The sequence below is a fragment of the Phascolarctos cinereus genome, unplaced genomic scaffold (assembly GCF_003287225.1).
Source record: "Phascolarctos cinereus isolate Bilbo 61053 unplaced genomic scaffold, phaCin_HiC Scaffold_4;HRSCAF=312, whole genome shotgun sequence".
In the NCBI taxonomy this organism is placed as follows: domain Eukaryota; kingdom Metazoa; phylum Chordata; class Mammalia; order Diprotodontia; family Phascolarctidae; genus Phascolarctos; species Phascolarctos cinereus.
In genome coordinates, this window is record NW_027555847.1 from 76671888 (window position 1) to 76690130 (window position 18243).

General features: G+C 36.2%; 1 protein-coding gene across 1 annotated transcript in view; it reads right to left on the reverse strand.

Annotated features, from left to right (window-relative positions):
• Positions 1-18243, reverse strand: part of ABCA13 (ATP binding cassette subfamily A member 13) — a 482687-nt gene that overhangs the window by 63222 nt on the left and 401222 nt on the right. The window contains 1 exon segment of the mRNA XM_078151686.1: positions 2001-2151. Within this exon segment, the coding sequence (XP_078007812.1) occupies positions 2001-2151 (151 nt within the window).

The window sequence follows — 18243 nt, forward strand, 5'->3', positions numbered from 1 at the left end:
AGTAAGCCAGGCTTAAAAACTTGAAACCATCCTAAATTCTTCCCTCTCCACCATCTCTCATTATATCCAACCAGCTGCCAACTCCTGCGATTTCTACCTTTACAACATCCCTCACATCTGTCCACTTCTTTCTAATCTCACAGCCATCACACTAGTTCAGGCCCTCATTATTTCTTGCATGGATTAGTGCAATAGCTTTCACAGTGAGGAGCCAACCCATCACTCCAAACTAATTTCACATGATTTCCCTTCACAGATTCTACATTCCATCTAGATTGGCATGCAAGTGTTCTAAAACCACTACGTAATTTCATCAGGTTCATCAATGTTGTACCACTTTCTCTCTGCTGAACCTCAGTTTAGCCATCTGTGAGATGAGTGTATGGAATTAGTTGATCTCTCAGGTCTCTTGTAGGTCTAAAGTTCTATGATTTTATTGTTTTAATTTTATTTAATATAGTTACCTAGAGGGATAATTCCTACTATCTGATGACTTATGAAAAAAGTATATGAACAAGTAGGAATATTGCCTAAAAAAAATTCATTTGCTGTTTCATGAGCTCTGGATGAAGCTAGTTTCTAGTTACTGTTCAATAAAAAATTTTATTAGGTGTATTCTACAATAAAGCTATGCTATAAGGTGATTACCAGAACTGTCATTTGGTAGTGGTGACAGAAAATAATCAGCAAGGCTTAATGTAATAACAATTATCTCCCAATGTATTTTTTCTTACAACAAAAGGACATGCTCATTGTTTTTGCAGAACATTTGACTTCCTTAATCAAAAGTTAATGAGAGGGGCTGACAACAATAAACACCTAATGAAAGACTTTCCAGAAGATTAGGCCTGAATATTAAACAGATATTTAAAGTGGGAGGGAATGCTGCGTGTACGGGGGCATACAGTTGTCCTTGCTTTATTAAAATGAGAGCCAATAGGAATTGTGGTAGTTCCATCCAAGGACCAAATCTGTCTTACTTTCATATCAAGATTTTTATGGGAATGGGTACTGGAGTCTGAACCCTCCCCCCAAAAACACAAGGAATTCATTATCCTTGTCAGGGAGCAGGAAAAAGCCTGTTATGTTTGGTGCCTGTGAGCCTGAAGATGCTCTGGTTTTTCCCACATTTTAATTGGGAAGCTTAAACATGTGCCTCATGCTTCTTTAAACTGAGCATCCTCCAGAAATCTATGAGACATCCCTAACTCTTAATCACTGGGGTGATGAAAGAGATGCAAATAAGTCTTAAATAACTGTCATCCCAGGAGTTTCCTGTTAAAATCTTTTCTCAAACTAGTCAGTCAGGACTGTCTATTCTGTTCTACTCTATTGAGCACTGGTGAACAGACAGAAATATGGGGATGGGGAGTTCCTTCTCACACCTACCCACCTACCATTCTCTCTCAGACATTGAGTGACATGTAGTCCAAAAGCTTCTCTTTCATCATTCCCCTGAGGCTACAGAGAAAGGAAGAGAGTCAAGAAGCTGTCACTCCAAACACCAGGATATCATATCAACAATTTCACCTCCATGCCCATCCTTGTCTTTAGTATTCAACTAGACTTCCACCTTTCATAACTAAGTCACAGAACAATAGAGCTAGAAGGAAACCTAGGGGTTGTCTAATTCAGCCCCCTCATCTTACAAGATGGAAACTGAGTCTAGAAAGGGGAAGTAACTTGCCGAGAGTCACACAGGTAAATAGGTATCAGAGCCAAGACTTCAATAATGGACTTTTGACTCCAAAGCCAGTACTTCTCCCATTATGTACACTCTATGTCACCATATATACCACCATAATCCCCCATCATTTCCTCAATACACATAGATATGTATGAGCATATGGCCAAACACAGACATATATTTTTATTGATTTTTAACAAAGTAAATTTTCATCTTCAGCAGATGGTTTCAACAAGAAAATAAAATTCATTTGTGAATTGGAGGAGGCCCATGATGCCTTCATTAACTGTTCTTTTTCTCAAAGGATGCTTACCCTATGGATATCCTGTTTGGGAACTCCACGCAGGCTGCAGTAATAATGAAGATGTTCCCAGCCAGTAAGAAACTCATCCAAGGCATCTTTCTGGGGACAGTAGCCAATGAGAATGCCTGCAGCACCAGAAGAAGACAGGACCATTTCGTCCCTATTGAGAGAAAAGCAAAATGTGACAACTGATTTTAAAAATACTTTTGAATTCTTCATCTTCAGAATGCTGTATCTCTCCTTCAAGGCATTTCTTGGGTTTATTCCTGAACAATATTAGAGCTCCATGGGATCCTTACTATATTATCAACTGAATTATCTTAATATAACTTTAAATGACACATGCCATGTCTGTAGTACTATGATAAACATTTGACAGAAATGAAAAAAAATTAGAACAGAAAACACTGCTTAAATTCTCCAAAATGTAAGTACAAAATAAACTATATCCAACAAAACTTCTGTTAAATATGGCTAAAAGCATATTGCACCAGATCCTGCTGAGTTAATGGGTTAGCCATTAAGCTTTAAAGAAACAAAAGTATCAAATTACCATTTGCCAAATTACTACCTTGGGTACCAAGTGTTAAGGGGGATTGAAGGGATGGCCAATGAAAATTTAACTTACGTTCAAAGTTTATTCATATAGATAGCAGGTAAACGGCAGGAAGGGAAGGTGGGCAGAACATAACAATAATACCTTTCATTTATATAGCACCTTATGGTTTATAATGGGCTTTCCTTAAAACTGCCCTAGCCTGACAGTAATAGTCTAAGTGTTCCTTTTTTTTGGAGAGCAAGCTCTACCTTAGAAATGTCAAATGACTTATCTACAACCCAGAGTTAGTAAATGAAACATCTGAGATACAGGTACATCAAAACACTGATAAACCAAAGGTAAAATGTACTCCTCCATCATAGCACTAGGTAAGGTGAGTTTACTTTCAGAAGTGATATAGAGTAGGTACAGAGTTTGGGAGGTCTGCAGCAAGGAGGCTGAGTCACAGTATGCAGATAAATGCTATTCAATATCATTCTTCCGAACCACCAGATCAAGCCAAAAAGGTTGATAAACACTTTATTGAAATTCCCCTGTGACTCCCTGCCTTACCTCATGACATTTAGATCAAACTTCAAAGCTTGAGATTTGTCACAATAAACTATCTTGAACCATAATAACAGATATCAGAGAGTGGAAAGTGGGGACTGTTTCCCCTAAATAGATCGTAGGATCACTGACGTAGAGCTGCAAAGGACCTTACTGTCCATTTAGTCCATTACCCTTATTTTTTCAGAGATGAGGAACTGAGGTTCAAAGAATTTAGGTGATTTTCCCAAGGTCACATAGCTTATACATGGTAGGCATTGGACTAAATCTCTGGCTCCAAATCGAATACTCTTTCCACTATATGATGCTGACAAACATATTCATTTATGTAGTACATTATATATTAATATGTTTGTAGTAGCAAAGAATTAGAAATAAAAATTAAAGTCCATAAATGTTTTAAAAAGCTAAAACAAATTGTGGTAAATGAATGCAAAAGAATATGAATATAAGAAACAACAAATAGGAAGACTTATATGAACTGATGCAGAAGGAAATAAGTAAATTGGGAAGAAAATGCACAGTGATTACAAATAATGCCAATGGATTTTGAGGGTTAGAGCCAAGATGGCAGAGTAAAAGCAGTGACTTGCTTGAGCTCTCCCCCAAACCCATCCAAACACCTGTAAAAAATGGCTCTAAACAAACTCTAAAGGAGTGTAACCCATAAAAAGACAGAGTGAAACAAATTTACAGTCCAAAACAGCCTGGACAGTTGATCAGAAAAGTATATCGTGCCGGGCAGGGAGAGGAACGCAGTTCAGCATGGGCACACTGGCAAAACAGGCCTCAGCAAACCTGGAGCAGGCCTCAGAGGACTGAATCACCGGCAGTTGTGGTGGTTTCCAAACTTCTAAAACCACAAGCACTGAAGACAAGTTAGAAGGTCAGTGGGAGGAGTCTGTGACTGTGGTGAGAGAGAAGGGTGGTCCCAGCCCCAGTTGCCAAGCTGGACCCTGGCTTCTGGAGCTTCTGGCCTACGGACTGAGGGGGAATCCAGTGGCTGATCAGAGGGGGATTGCAGGGATCTCTTTGCTGGTGCAGGATTCTCTTGCTTTGCTCATACTTGGATCTGGGTCACAGTTCTGGGTGGCAGGCCTGGGGGTGGGAGGAGTGCTGCCATGGTGGAGCTTGTGGTGGTGCAGTTGAGGGAATCTTCCTCCCAGTTCCAAGGCAGAAAATAGTGCTTGCGGTCACTCATAGACCAGAACACAGGCCAGGAAAGGAGGAAGCACCTTGCACTTATCATACCACCTTGGAAGAACTGAAAATTTACAGGTCCCTAGAAGTATCTCTGAAAACACCTGCACAAAACCCCTGAAGCTTGGGACAGTACATTCTCTACACTGGAAGCAGAACCCTACCTTAACAAAGAGTTTAAAACTCAAGTAATTGGCTGGGATCATGAACAAACAAAGGCACAAAAAAAATCAGACTGCAGAATCTTTCTTGGGTAGCAAAGAAGATGAAAACATAAAACCAGAAGAAGACAACAAAGTCAAAGCTCCTACATCCAAAGTCTCCAAGAAAAATGCGAATCAGCCATGGAAGAGCTCAAAAAGGATTTTGAGAAACAAGTAAGAGAAGCAGAAGAAAAACTGTGAAGAGAAATGAGAGTGACACAAGAAAATCGTGAAAAACAAGTCAACAGCTGGCTAAAGGAGACCCAAAAAAATACTGAAGAAAATAACACCTTAAAAAAAATCCTTACCCAAATGGTAAAAGAGATCCAAAAAGCCAATGAGCAGAAGAATGACCTAAAAAGCACAACTGGCCAAATGGAAAAGGAAGTCCAAAAGCTTATTGAAGAAAATACTTCCTTAAAAATTAGAATGGAGCAACTGGAAGCTAGTGACTTTATGAAAAATCAAGACACTGTAAAACAAATCCACAAGAATGAAAAAAAAAAAAGAAGAGAATGTGAAATATCTCATTGGGAAAACAGCCGACCTGGAAAATAGATCCAGGAGAATTTAAAAATTATTGGATTATCTGAAAGCAATGATCAAAAAAAAAAGAGCCTAGCCATCATCTTTCAAGAAATTATCAAGGAAAACTGTGATAGAAATTAAAAGAGTCCACTCATGACCTCCTGAAAGATAGCCCCAAAGGAAAACTCATAGGAATATTTTAGCCAAATTCTGGAGTTCCCAGGTCAAGGAGAAAATATTACAAGCAGCCAGAAAGAAACAATTTAAGTATTGTGGAAACAAAATCAGGATAACACAAGATTTAGCGGCTTCTACATTAAGGAACTAGAGGGCATGGAACACATATTCCAGAGGGCAAAGGAGATAGGACTACAACCAAGAATCACCCACCCAACAAAACTGAGTATAATCCTTCAGGAGAAAAAAAATGGTCATTCAGTGAAAGAGGGGACTTTCAAGCATTCTTGATGAAAAGACCAGAGCTGAATAGAAAATTGAACTTTTAAATACAAGACTCAAGACAAGCATGAAGAGGTAAACAGGAAAGAGAAATCCTAAGAGACTTATTAAAATTGAACTGTTTACATTACTGCATGGAAAGATGATATTTGTAACTCATGAGACCTTTGTCAGTATTAGGGTAGCTGAAGGGAAAAAATTATATGTATGTAGATAGATAGATAGATAGATAGATAGATAGATAGATAGATAGATAGATAGATAGAAAGTAGAGGGTACAGGGTAAGTTGAAGATGAAGGGGTGATATCTGGAGAATAAATTAAGGGATGAGAGAGGATTACACTGGGAGAAGGAGAAAGGGAGTGGTAGAATGAGGTAAATTATCTCACATAAACCAGACAAGAAAAGGCTTTTACAGTGGAGGGGAAGTGGGAGAAGGTGAGAGGGGATGAGTGAATCTTATTCTCACAGGATTTGGCTTAAGGAGGGAATGACATACACACTCAATTGGGGATGGAAAATCTTACCTACAGGAAAATAAGGGGGGAAGGGGACAAGAGAACAGGGTGATAGATTGGAGGGCAGATTGGGGGAGGGGGTAATCAGAAGCAAACACTTCTGAGGAGAGACGGGGTCAAAAATGAGAATAGAACAAATGGGGGGTGGGATTGGATGAAAGGAAATATACATAGTTTTTCACAACATGACCACTATGGAAGTGTTTTTCATGACTACACATGCATAACCTGTATCGAGTTGCTTGCCTTTTCAATGAGGGTGGGTGAGGGGAGGGAGGAAGGGAGAAAATTTGGAACCCAAAGTTTTAAAAACACATGTTAAAAAATTGTTTTCACGTGCAACTGGGAAATAAGAAATACAGGAAATGGGGTATAAAAATCTATCCTGCCCTACAGGAAAATAGAAAGGGAAGGGGATAAGAGAAGGGGGTGAGATAGAGTAGAGGGCAGATTAGGGGAAGGAGTATTCAAAATGCATGCCTTCTTTGGGTAGGGGGGAGGGATGAGATGGAGAGAAAATTTGGAACTCAAAATCTTGTGGAAGTGAATGTTGAAAACTAAAAATAAATAAATTTTTAAAAAAATAATGCCAATGGAAATAACCAAAAACAAAACAAAACTGCAGGCTCTGTAAATTTAATGAATAAGAAGTTTAACCTTAAGGAAAAGTTGAGAAAATGCACCTCCCTCCTTTCTTTGCAGAGGTAGAAGACTGTGGATGTGTAGCAATGCATAAGCTGTCAACCCTGATTGATACATTGGTTTTGATAAACTATTTTCTACTTTCTTTTAAAATTTTGTTTAATTTTTTGTTGTTGTGAGAATGAATGGCTCTATGAGGAGGGATGGAGGTAAGGATATCTTTGGAATTAAAGATAAATATAAAAATAAAGGATAGCAATCATTTTAAAGTGCTGATTATATTTTATTTGTGAAATATGCTAGAATTTGTTTATAAGGCTTTCCATAGGGACAATTGCAGATAGTGTTAGACAGAGATCTTCTCCTGGTTCTTTCTAGATATGGCCTAAGAGAGACATATTGAATTCCACAAATAGAGGGTTGTGTTACAGCGAGCTTCTATGCTTGGGTAAAGTAGTATTGTTAAGCTTAAAAACATAATAAATTTACTATGAGGACACTTACTCATCTCATGTGAATCAGATAAAGGAATTCCTGTGCAATCCACACATATGGTGGAAGATATTTTCAGTCTGTAACATTTAGAATAAGAACCAGCATAGTCTAACGAGAAGAACTCCGATGAGAAATTGGGATATTTCATTTCTAGCCCTGACTCTACAATTTACTTGCTAATGTGATCTTGAACCAATTATGCGAGTCAGAGATCCCAGATTTCAATCCCAGGTCTGATATCTCAGACCCATATCACCTTGGGCAAGTCACTTCAATATTCTTGACCTCCATTTCCACATCTGAAAAGTGAGAGTTTTGGGGCAGATGTTCTTTAAATGCTATTAACTTATAGTCTATGAGTTAATCTTGTAGCATACTCAAAAGCTCAAATAAAATAGAAAATAAGCTGTCAGACCAGGACAGCTGGGCACTCAGCTGAGCTGAGTGTGTGCCCAATGCCCACCATTTATCATTAGTGTCTTAAGTTGCAAAAACCAAATTAAACTCAGCTGGTACAATTGAGAATGGAAGCTTTAGGCAAGATTTGACCACTCTATGTCTTAATCATTGTTTACCAACATCCCACATTTTGTACATAGGCTCTACAGTAGCATGTCTATAATGCTAGATAGCCAGAGACATCACTTACACAGCCCATGAATACGCAAGTAGAGGAGACTTGGTTCACATGCCAAGGGCCTCACAGATGCAGTGTAGATCCCAGTTTACATCACGCTTTCCCTCAACCCACTTGCTTTACTTTCATTAAAAAGTATACACTGGCTTGGTCCAAGATACTGGTTTAGAGCAGCTTAGCTAAGGTTGGAGAGATATATTACCAGTTTTCTTTGGAAAGAATTCTATATTTAGAGCAAAGAAACTTGGATTTGTATATTATTATCACATGAATTATCACCTCAGAGTCTCAATTTTCTCATCTTCTCATCCATTAAAATGAGATTTAAGATGTAATACTATTCTTCCTGTGTATCTCATGAGTTTTTGTATAGAAATCACTTTTAAAATGTTAAAATGCTATAAAATTTTAAGTTATTATTCTACATGCTACCTAGTCAATCCAACTAAAATAATTGGGCCTCACTTTCCTCATATGTAAGCTCCTTCTCAAAGGGTAGGAGATACTAAGAATCATAACTTAGATCTTTTTCTGTCCATTAAATATGAGAACTTTATTCAATGACCAACAACTTTACCAATGACCAGTGGATATGCAAATGGGTATGGAGGGACTGAGTGTTATCTATTCTCCTTTAACCTAAAAATAAAACAAGAAGAGAAAATGAGGCTGAAGTTGAATAGAATCCTTACTCTTAGGTTTTCCTTTGAGAGGCAAATACAATAGTTGATGAAATTAGTTTGATTGTGCATGTGAAGAATGTAAGTGTAGAACAATAAACATTATTTGATAGGACATTTGAAAATACTGTATGAAGTTTTCATGATGTTACTGCAAAAATACTACCATTAAAATAATTATAGTGTATGTGTCAATATTGCTCTCAAATATTGAGGAGGTAGAGAAATTATACAAAACATATGAAGGTCTTTGAAGGTAGTCAATATTACTGTACTTGGATGCTTGGTAAGTTCAATGCAAAGGAAAGCCAAGGGGAAAATAGAGGGGGGGGAAATAGAAGATATAGCTCCTGAGTGAGAAAAAAGAGTAGCCAAAGATTTGTACACTATGCCAAACCTACATGTCCACAGTATATATAAAGAATACTTTCTCAGAGAAGAAAATTGTTAGGTACAGGGCATGGCATGTATCCTAAAACATAAATCAAAATGAAGTGAATTGTATTTTAGCAGACAAGAAGCAATGTTTGACTAATGTTGGAGTGATGCCTACATCAGATATCAACATTATCACAACGCCAACTTGTTAGACTAAAAAAAGTAACAATCAAGAAGAATTAAAATAAGAAAAAAAGATATGGCAAATAACAAAAATGAGTCCACCTGACTTAGTTAAATGATCTATACATACCCATCAATGGGAAATGGCTAAAGAAAGAATAATAGTGTTTATATGGCATTTCAAGGTTTCCAAACATTTCACAAATATTAGCTCACTTTAAACTCACAATCCTATGAGATAAGTGTTATTACTATCCTCATTTTACATATGAATAAAATGAGGCAGAGGTTAAGTGACTTGCTCAGAGCATCAAAGCTAGGAAGTGTCTAAGGCAGGATGTAAACTCAGGTCATCCTGACTCCAGGGTCTTTATCCAGTGCATCACCTAACTGTCTTATGGATATCGATAATGATTATAACCATTTCATAAAGAAATTTAACATATAAATACAGACCAGAAGAGCCAAGAAGCTACATCATTAAGCAATCATTTGATTTCCTTTCAAATACAGAAATACGGCAGCCAAACATAGAGTACAAAAGTTTTTGTAAAATCTTATGGAGAAGGGCGACTGAAAATTATGATCAATATTTTTCAGAAAATAATAAGATGCATTAAATGAACTTAAAAGTTTGGTGAAAGACTCAATTTAGCAAAATCATCTTGAAGGAATTTAAGTACAAAGTTAGAAGGAAGACAATAAGCAGATGAAAATTTCTAACGTTCTGTAAAGACTGTTGTAACAAACTCTCTTCCCAATCAAGGAAAGAGAAGCCTTCCCCTTTGGATTCTAACACCACAGTTCCAGAAATGCACTATGAGGAGGTTGAAATAACCCAGAAGAAAAAAAGGATAGGAGAAGCCAATGCTTCAAACATGTATATACAGATGAGGTGCATGAAGGTGAAAAAAGCTTGGAAGAGACTTAAGGACTTTGAGGGATAAATTCTCAAGGTTATCTAAAAAAAGAAGCAATATCACTTCAGGGATGGGAGAAGGATGGGGAATGTCAGACCTTGTGATGACACCAAAAAAAAATTACTGAAAGAGTATCAGTAATACCTACTTTTGTGATTTTTTTTCCTATTCAAATTTTTATGAGAATAATCTACACAGAGAGTAAGGATATCCTTGAAGATATTAGAAGAGAACAGGTAAGCTTTCAAAAATTATAGTTCATTAGAAATAGTGTCTTTATGATCCCTTAATTGACTAATAGGTACCAAGAAAACAAAATCCCCTTGTGCTTAGTATATGTGAACTATAAAAAAAGCTTTTGATTTAGAGGAATAAAATCCTTCCTTAAAGGGTCTGCTTCAACAAAATGTCTCCAACACACATGCAAAAATCTTACAAGAATGCTTAAAAGGCATAACAAGAGAGATAAATGCTTTCAATGATCATCCAATTAATTAATATCAAGTGAAACCCATCAGGAAGGGTCTAGAGCTCAACTTAAACCAAAGCACGCTTCCCTATACATGGAAAGTGCCTCTATGTGCTTCTATATACAAATGGTTTGGTCCTGATTACATCAGGCCCTGGAACATTGCAAAACTTCCTAAATGAGATGCATCAAAAACAATCACTCCAATGAGTCTGGCCTAACTATCCACACAAGAACAACCAAGTCAGTGAATGAAAAATTTGTATTGTCTGTACTTGGCTATGCCGTTGGACAGACAAACTATAGAATTCATTCTTCAGTACAGATACTTGGGACTGTTATTACAAAACAGAATAGGAGGAAGAGGGTGGCCTGGATTGTCTTGTGGAAATCTCACAGTTCCTTTAATAGCCTCAGGGAAAGGATAGACAGACTAGGATGGGTTGTGATCTGCATCAGTGGAGAGTAGTGACATTGATGAGACAAAAGAATCATTGGAATATTGAAGTCTATATAAAACACCACTTTACCATAATAAATGGAGGCCTGACTCTGGGGTGAAGAAGGCCTTGGTTTGTCTCCCACCTCAAACCCTAAAAGAGATGTATGCTCACTGACAAATAACAATCTCTTACTGTTTAATTTTGTTTATCATTGATATGGGGATTAAAAATAAAATACTGATTTGTGGGGTTATGTGAAGAAAATATTTTTTCAAACCTAGAAGCCTGATCGCGATAGGAATAAATAGTGCATTAATACAGTGCATTGTTATTCCCAACATCCTTTATTCACCACAATTTTCGTAAAAGTTGAATTTTAAGATTCCCTTATAACATACAGAGTAGGGACTCAGAGTTTAGAAAACTTGCTTAAGGTTTCATTCATTTTTAGGTGGAGTACAAATCCATACTTTTGACCATCTTTTTTTTTTTTTTTAGCAAACCTGATGAGGAGAGGAGGGGAGGAAACATGTATTTTGTTACAACTCACTTTCAGAAACCATTTAGAAAAGAATGGGAATCATCTGTTCGCTGGGTTAACATAACTGTTATCTACAGGTAGATAAGGTGTTTATTATGGAGGATAGTGGTCAGTGATTTTATACTAGAAAAAAAATTGGAAAAAGTTCTGTAATTTAAATTTAATAATTAGAGCATTCTGAAAGATCTTTGCCAGACTTAGAAATTACTCACTTGTTTATCATTTTAGGGTGTCTACACTGCCAAACTGGGAAAAAAAGCTGCAAAAAATTTAGTCTATGCTTGCCTTAATTTGGACACATATCCAGATAATTTTATATGAAAGCTTGGGGTGAAAGTGCCATCATCCTCTACTACTGAAGTCCCTTTAAAACACTTGAGTGAAAAAATGCATATCCATTCAATCAAACAATAAAAATTCCTTAAGCACCTACTATGGACACCCTCTAGGGATACAAAAAAGAAAAAGGCAAAAGACAGCCCTTGGACTCAAAAAGCATACAAATACTTTGTATTATTTTTATTTCATTACATATTCCCCAAATACATGTAAAAAATTTAACAAACATTTTTTAAATTTTGAATTCCAAATTCTGTCCTTCCCTCCTCCCCTCATACCTCCTTGAGAAGGCAAGCAATTTTATATTGATTGTACATGTGAGGTCATGCAAAACATATTTCCATATTAGCCATGTTGCAAAAAAAAACACAAACAAAATAAAACAATAAAGATAAAGAAATTTTAAAATAGTATGCTTCAATCTTCACTTAGACTTTATCAGTTCTTTCTCTGGATGCAGAGAGCATTTTTCATCACGGATCTTTTGGAATTGTCTTGGGTCATTGTGTTGATCAGAGTAGCTAAGTTTTTCCCAGTTAATCATCCTTACAATATTCCTGTCACTATGTACAATGTTCTCCTGGTTCTGCACATTTCACTTTGCACAAGTTCATATAAATCTCAGGTTTTTTCTGAAACCATCCTGCTTGTCATTTCTTATGGTACAATAGTATCCCAGTACAACCATATACCACAACTTGTCCAGCCATTTCCCAATTGATGGGCACCCCCTGAATTTCTAATTTGTTGTCCACGCAAAGAGAGACACTATAAATATTTTTGTACACATGGGTCCTTTTCTATTTTCTTTGATCTCTTTGAAATACAGACCTACTAGTGGTATTTTTTGGTAAAATGGTATGGTAAAAAGGAGTTTTATACCCTTTGGGTATAGATCCAAATTTTTCTCTAGAATGGTTGGACCAGTTCACAACTTCACCAACAATGCATTAGTGTTCCAGTTTTTCCACATCTTCTGCAGCATTTTCCTTGTATGTCACATTAGCCAATCTGATAGATATGAAGCAGTATCTCAGAGTTGTTTTAATTTACAGTTTTATAATGAGTAGTGATTTAGAGTATTTTTGTGTGACAGTTTTGACTATTTTTTTTTAGGCAACTGGGGTTAAGTGACTTGCCCAGGCAGGGTCACACTGCTAGTAAGTGTCAAGTGTTTGGGTTGAGGCCAGATTTGAACTCGGGTCCTCCTGACTTCAAGGCTGGAGCTCTATCCATTGTGCCACCTAGCTGCCCCTAATTTTGAATATTTTTTCAGCAGTCAGGATAAAGTGATTCGCCCAGGGTCACACAAGTAGTAAGTGTCTTGGGCAGAATTTGAACTCAGGTCTTCCACTGTGCCACCTACCTGCCCCTTCATGTGACTATTGATAGCTTTGATTTCTTCTTCTGAAAACTGCCTGTTCATATCCTTTGACCATTTATCAACTGGGAAATGACTCTTTTTTTTTTATAAATTTGGCTCAGTTCTCTTTATAACTGAAAAATGAAACCTTTATCATAAAAACTTGCTGCAAATTTTTTTCCAGTTTCCTGTTTTCCTTCTAATATTGGCTGCATTACTTTTATTTGTTCAAAAGCTTTTTTTAAATTTCATGACATGAAAATTAACCATTTTATATCTTGTGCTGCTATCTCTTGTTTGTCATAAACCCTTCCCTCATCATAGATATGGCAGGTAAATATTTTTCCAGGCTCCCCTAATTTATGTATGATATCACCCTTTATATCTAAATAATTTATCCATTTTTACCTCCTCTTGGGATACAGTGTGAGATGTTCGTCTATGCCTAGTTTCTACCAAACTGCTTTCCAGTTTTCCCAGTAATTTTTGTCAAATAGTGAGTTCTTACACCAAAAACTTAGATCTTTCGGTTTATCAAATACTAGAGCACTATTGTCATTTCCTACTGTGTATTGTGTACTTAATCTATTCTATTGACCCACCACTTTATTTCTTAGCAAGAACCAGACTGTTTTGATGATTACCACCTTATAATATAGTTTGCAATCTGGAACTGCCAGTCTACCTTCCTTCACATGTTTTCCATTGATTCCCTTGATATTCTTGGCCTTTTATTCTTCCAGATGAATTTTGTTACTTTTCTTAGCTCTATAAAATGATTCTTTAGTAGTTTAATTCATTTGGCACTGAATAAATAAATTAATAAGAATCATATGTATTAATGTAGAATTCTCATTTTTATCTTATTGGCTCAGCCCACCCATGAGCTATTTATATTTCTCCAATTGTTTAGATCTTTCTTTATTTGTGTAAAAAGTAGAAAAGCTCACTTATGCTTTGAAGCATGTATGACATACATATTTTGGGAATTGCTTTATAGTACTCTACCAGAGTAACCAGATTACTTAATTGTGAATTCACTATGATACCTAAAATGAGAAATTTCTCTCATTCATATAAAAGCTACAGGATCAATATGGTAGCTAGTCTGCCCTGAAGATTGGAGGCAAGGCTTTGCAAAGCCCTTTAATGTATGCTGTCTTACTAAAGCCTTGCAACACCTCTGCAGAGTACTTATTATCAGTACCATGATTCCTGTTTTGCAGGAGAGAAATTTGAGGCTTTGCAAAGTCATGTGACATGCCTAAAGTGAATTATATAGCCCATAAGTTTTAGAGGTAGCATGTGAAACCAAGTATTCCTAATTATGTTTATCTCTCTATCTAGTATGACATTTTTCCTTTCAAGCTATCAACAGCATTTTCATCTTGTTCCTTAAGTGGTAAATACTGCTAAGAACATCCTTAACCATTTCTCTGAAGATCGTACTCCTACAATCCCTACAAAGGGGAAGGCTTTTAGGCTTTTCTTAGATGAATAACCTATGAAACAGGACTTTTGGTTTATTGGGGGTTTTTTCTAAAATTTGTTCACATTGATTTCTCACAGAACAGATACTGATGGAGTACCTTAAAAAGAAGGCATGATTTATGTAATAAAAGGCATGATACAATTTATTATGATTTTCATTCCCCATTAAATAATTTCACATGCTTCTAAAACACAAGAGAAATTCTAAGTTTTGTATTTTCTACACTAATAAGCAGAAGAATTATGATTGATTTATTTTACCATCACCTGTAAAAAGCACACAGAGTTTGAGAAATATTATGTTATTTGCCTTATCAGAGAAAGCTTTTGGTAAGCGCAATTCATATTATAACAAATATTAGAAAGAATCATTCAGTATATAAATTCTCTTATTTGGGCAAGGGAATTTCAAGGAATGTTTTCACTATCTAGGACTGTGTAGTGTTTCTACATCCATGGGAATGAGGGTAGAAATGACAAAAGCTCTCCACTTTGGGAATGGGGAGTGCTTCAAAAGAAAATGGAAGGTAAAAAGTTTATATGGCCCTGCATGAAAACATAAAAATGACCTTGCATTACCTATTGTCTACTTACATTGACATGCTGTTACTGGTCCATTAACAAACTATTTCTATCTGACTCCCAAATTTCACCTTTCATTAGCCCCTCTCTAAGACATTGTGATTCCTATTTAGATATTTCTTCATCAAACTCAGCCTGATTCTTTCAATTCCACTACTTATTAAATTAAATTAAATTCAACAAACACTTATCAAGTACAAATAATTGAAAGACATCATGGTAGACAGATAATTATTGACTGTATCTTGGTTGAATTGCAGTCTTAACCACTACCCAAGGGGAAAAAAAATTGTTGACTGTGTCCTGCCTGCCCCCAAAACATGGAAGTTTAATCAGCACCACAATTTTCAGTCCATCATATCTTTTAACGAATTTTATGAATGAGGAGTGGCATATATAGAATGCTTTAGTGTAGCCACCTGGATTCTTTCATTCTGGCATTATCCCTCATGGGTTAATGTTAAAGTTATGCCTTAGGCCTTTCCACCCCATGGCTACCACTGGATCTTATTTAAAAAGAAATCCAGGACTTTCTCTTTAATGTTCATGGATTAAAGTAAGATTATATTCTCTCTCCTCTCTCTCTCTCTCTCTCTCTCTCTCTCTCTCTCTCTCTCTCTCTCTCTCTCTCTCTCTCTCTCTCTCTCTTTTTTCCTTCTCTCTCCCTTTCTTCTCTCTCTCTTTCCCCCTCTTTTCCTCCCTTCCTCTCTCCTTCCCACAAATACGTGTGTGTATGTATGTGTGTGTGTGTGGTGTGTGTGTGTGTGTGTGTGTGTTTAAATCTTATGCAGCATCACATTTTTTGTCCTGGATTTTTTTAAATTAATTAAGATATTGCCTTTACCAATGCAGATTGACACCTGTTCCATAACTTAGAGACTGAAAGTTACCAGGTACACTGAGAAGTTAAATGAATTCTGAGAGCGGCACAGCTATTATGTGGAGTGGCTGGATTTTATTCACTATACCACTTTGTCTCTCTTTTGCAATAAACCTTTGAAAAACCATTTTGTAGAGTGGAGGACTTAAAATCTTTAATTACTAACAATTACATATAATATAGATATGTATGTATATCTATATAGATATATATATGTATTTATATATTGATAGATTTAGATTAAAATTGGATACATATATTATGTGCCTACTGTGTTCAACGCCCTTTTTCCAGACACATTAATATTTGATTATTTGTAGACAACATTGCAGTGGACTAGTTTATGCCTGTGATTCATTTACCCAGGAGCCTGAAATAATCTGACCACCTGTTTGAGGTCATTTTGGCCATTTTGATGACAGGGACTCTAAGATGAACCATTTGCTGGTACAATCTATTGCCTGGCACTTAACCATTCTGATGACAAAAAATAGCAGATTGGATCTGAAAGCCATGAAATTGGTGCATCACCCTGTATGTCAATAAGAGAAAAGGCTTTTGTTCCTTACTGTTTTGTGTTATATTTAGTGAATGGCTGTCATATAAAACCCCTGCAGTTCAACAAATTTGATTTCCCTTTAATTCTTCCCTTTCCCTGGGAAACTCAAAAAGTTAATGGAAGAATTATGTTTGTAGAAGAAACATAAGATAAGGATCACAAAGTCTGGGAATCATTGGAGTAAAAGGGTCCAAAAAGATCATCTAATCTGAACTAGTGGTGTGAAGATTATGAAAAAGGAAATTACAAGGAATAGTGTGTGTATATGTATATATATATATATATATATATGTATGTGTATACATACATGTGTGTATTATACACATATATGCATTTATGTGTATTATATACACATAGATGTGTTTGTGGACACATCTATGTTTACATGTGTGTATATGTGTGTGTATTTGGAGGAATAGAGCAGTTAATTTTTTCAAATGATGAATAAAATATCAAGATAATTTTAGAAAAGAGAGATACATCAGAGATCATCTACTAGGTCTTCTAAATCTTTTTCCTGCCGAATAGATCCCTTCTTAGAACAAAGTTTGTAAATGCATAAAATAAAGTACACAGGATTACAAAAGTTAACATGATATTCAAAAATATTTACTTTTGTTTTCCTATGCAGGTTCATCGACCTCACTGAAATTTATCCATGGACTGGTCCATAGACACCAAATGTAAACCTCTGATCTAGTCTAAGCTCCCTCAAGGCAAAACTGTCCACAGAGTAAGTGGTAGTCCTGCCTCTTGATCAAGCTCTTTTACCACTATACCATACTTTTCCCAAAGACATTTATATATTTGTCGACTAAAGTTCCACTTTGATATTTCTCTGTTGCATGGAGTGGACTCTGGTTTTACAAACCTCATGTCTGTAAAAAGGAAACTTTGGTGAGTCCTATCAAAGAGGAAAGAATTCAAGGGCAAGACCATGTGGTTTTGTTGTCTGATAACCAGTCTAGCTAAATACTCATCACAAGGTTAGCCACCAATGAATGCATGGTCTTGGCCATAGCAATGCGTTAAAACACATAATATAACTAGAGGGATTATAGCTTGTATGAAATCATGATTTACTGAAGTTTTCAGTTATAAGGTCATACACTTTGGTCTTCACTCAACGAACTGATTCTTTGTAATTGTTCAGTAGGGAGATTTTTTTAAACCTACCTGCAGAAATAGATCATTACAAACTCTGTAGTGTTCTAAATGACCAATTAATGAGAGCACAAGAGGCAAGCCTGCCTCCAGAAGATACTACCATTTTGAAAAAAAAGGAAGAAGGCAGTCAGTGTTTTTATCTATTGTATGCTTCTTATTTACTTTTATCTAAACCATGACTTCCAATTCTGTAGACTGTGAATCTTAGGGGTGGGGGAGGAGATGATTATTGGCAAGTTAAGTGATAATCTCAAATATTCAGATAAATCTGTAATCTCAATGAAGTGGATGGTTTTTTTCTAACATGCAACTCACAGTCCATCTATGCCTGCTCATCCTTTTCCGTTTCTTCCCATTTATTTTTCATAGTATGCTCACCCAGTTTGTTTGGATCCTTCTTCTATTTTTCTTGACATTTCAAGCAATGGAGTTCACAAGCTGTTCATCATTTATACCACACTCTCAT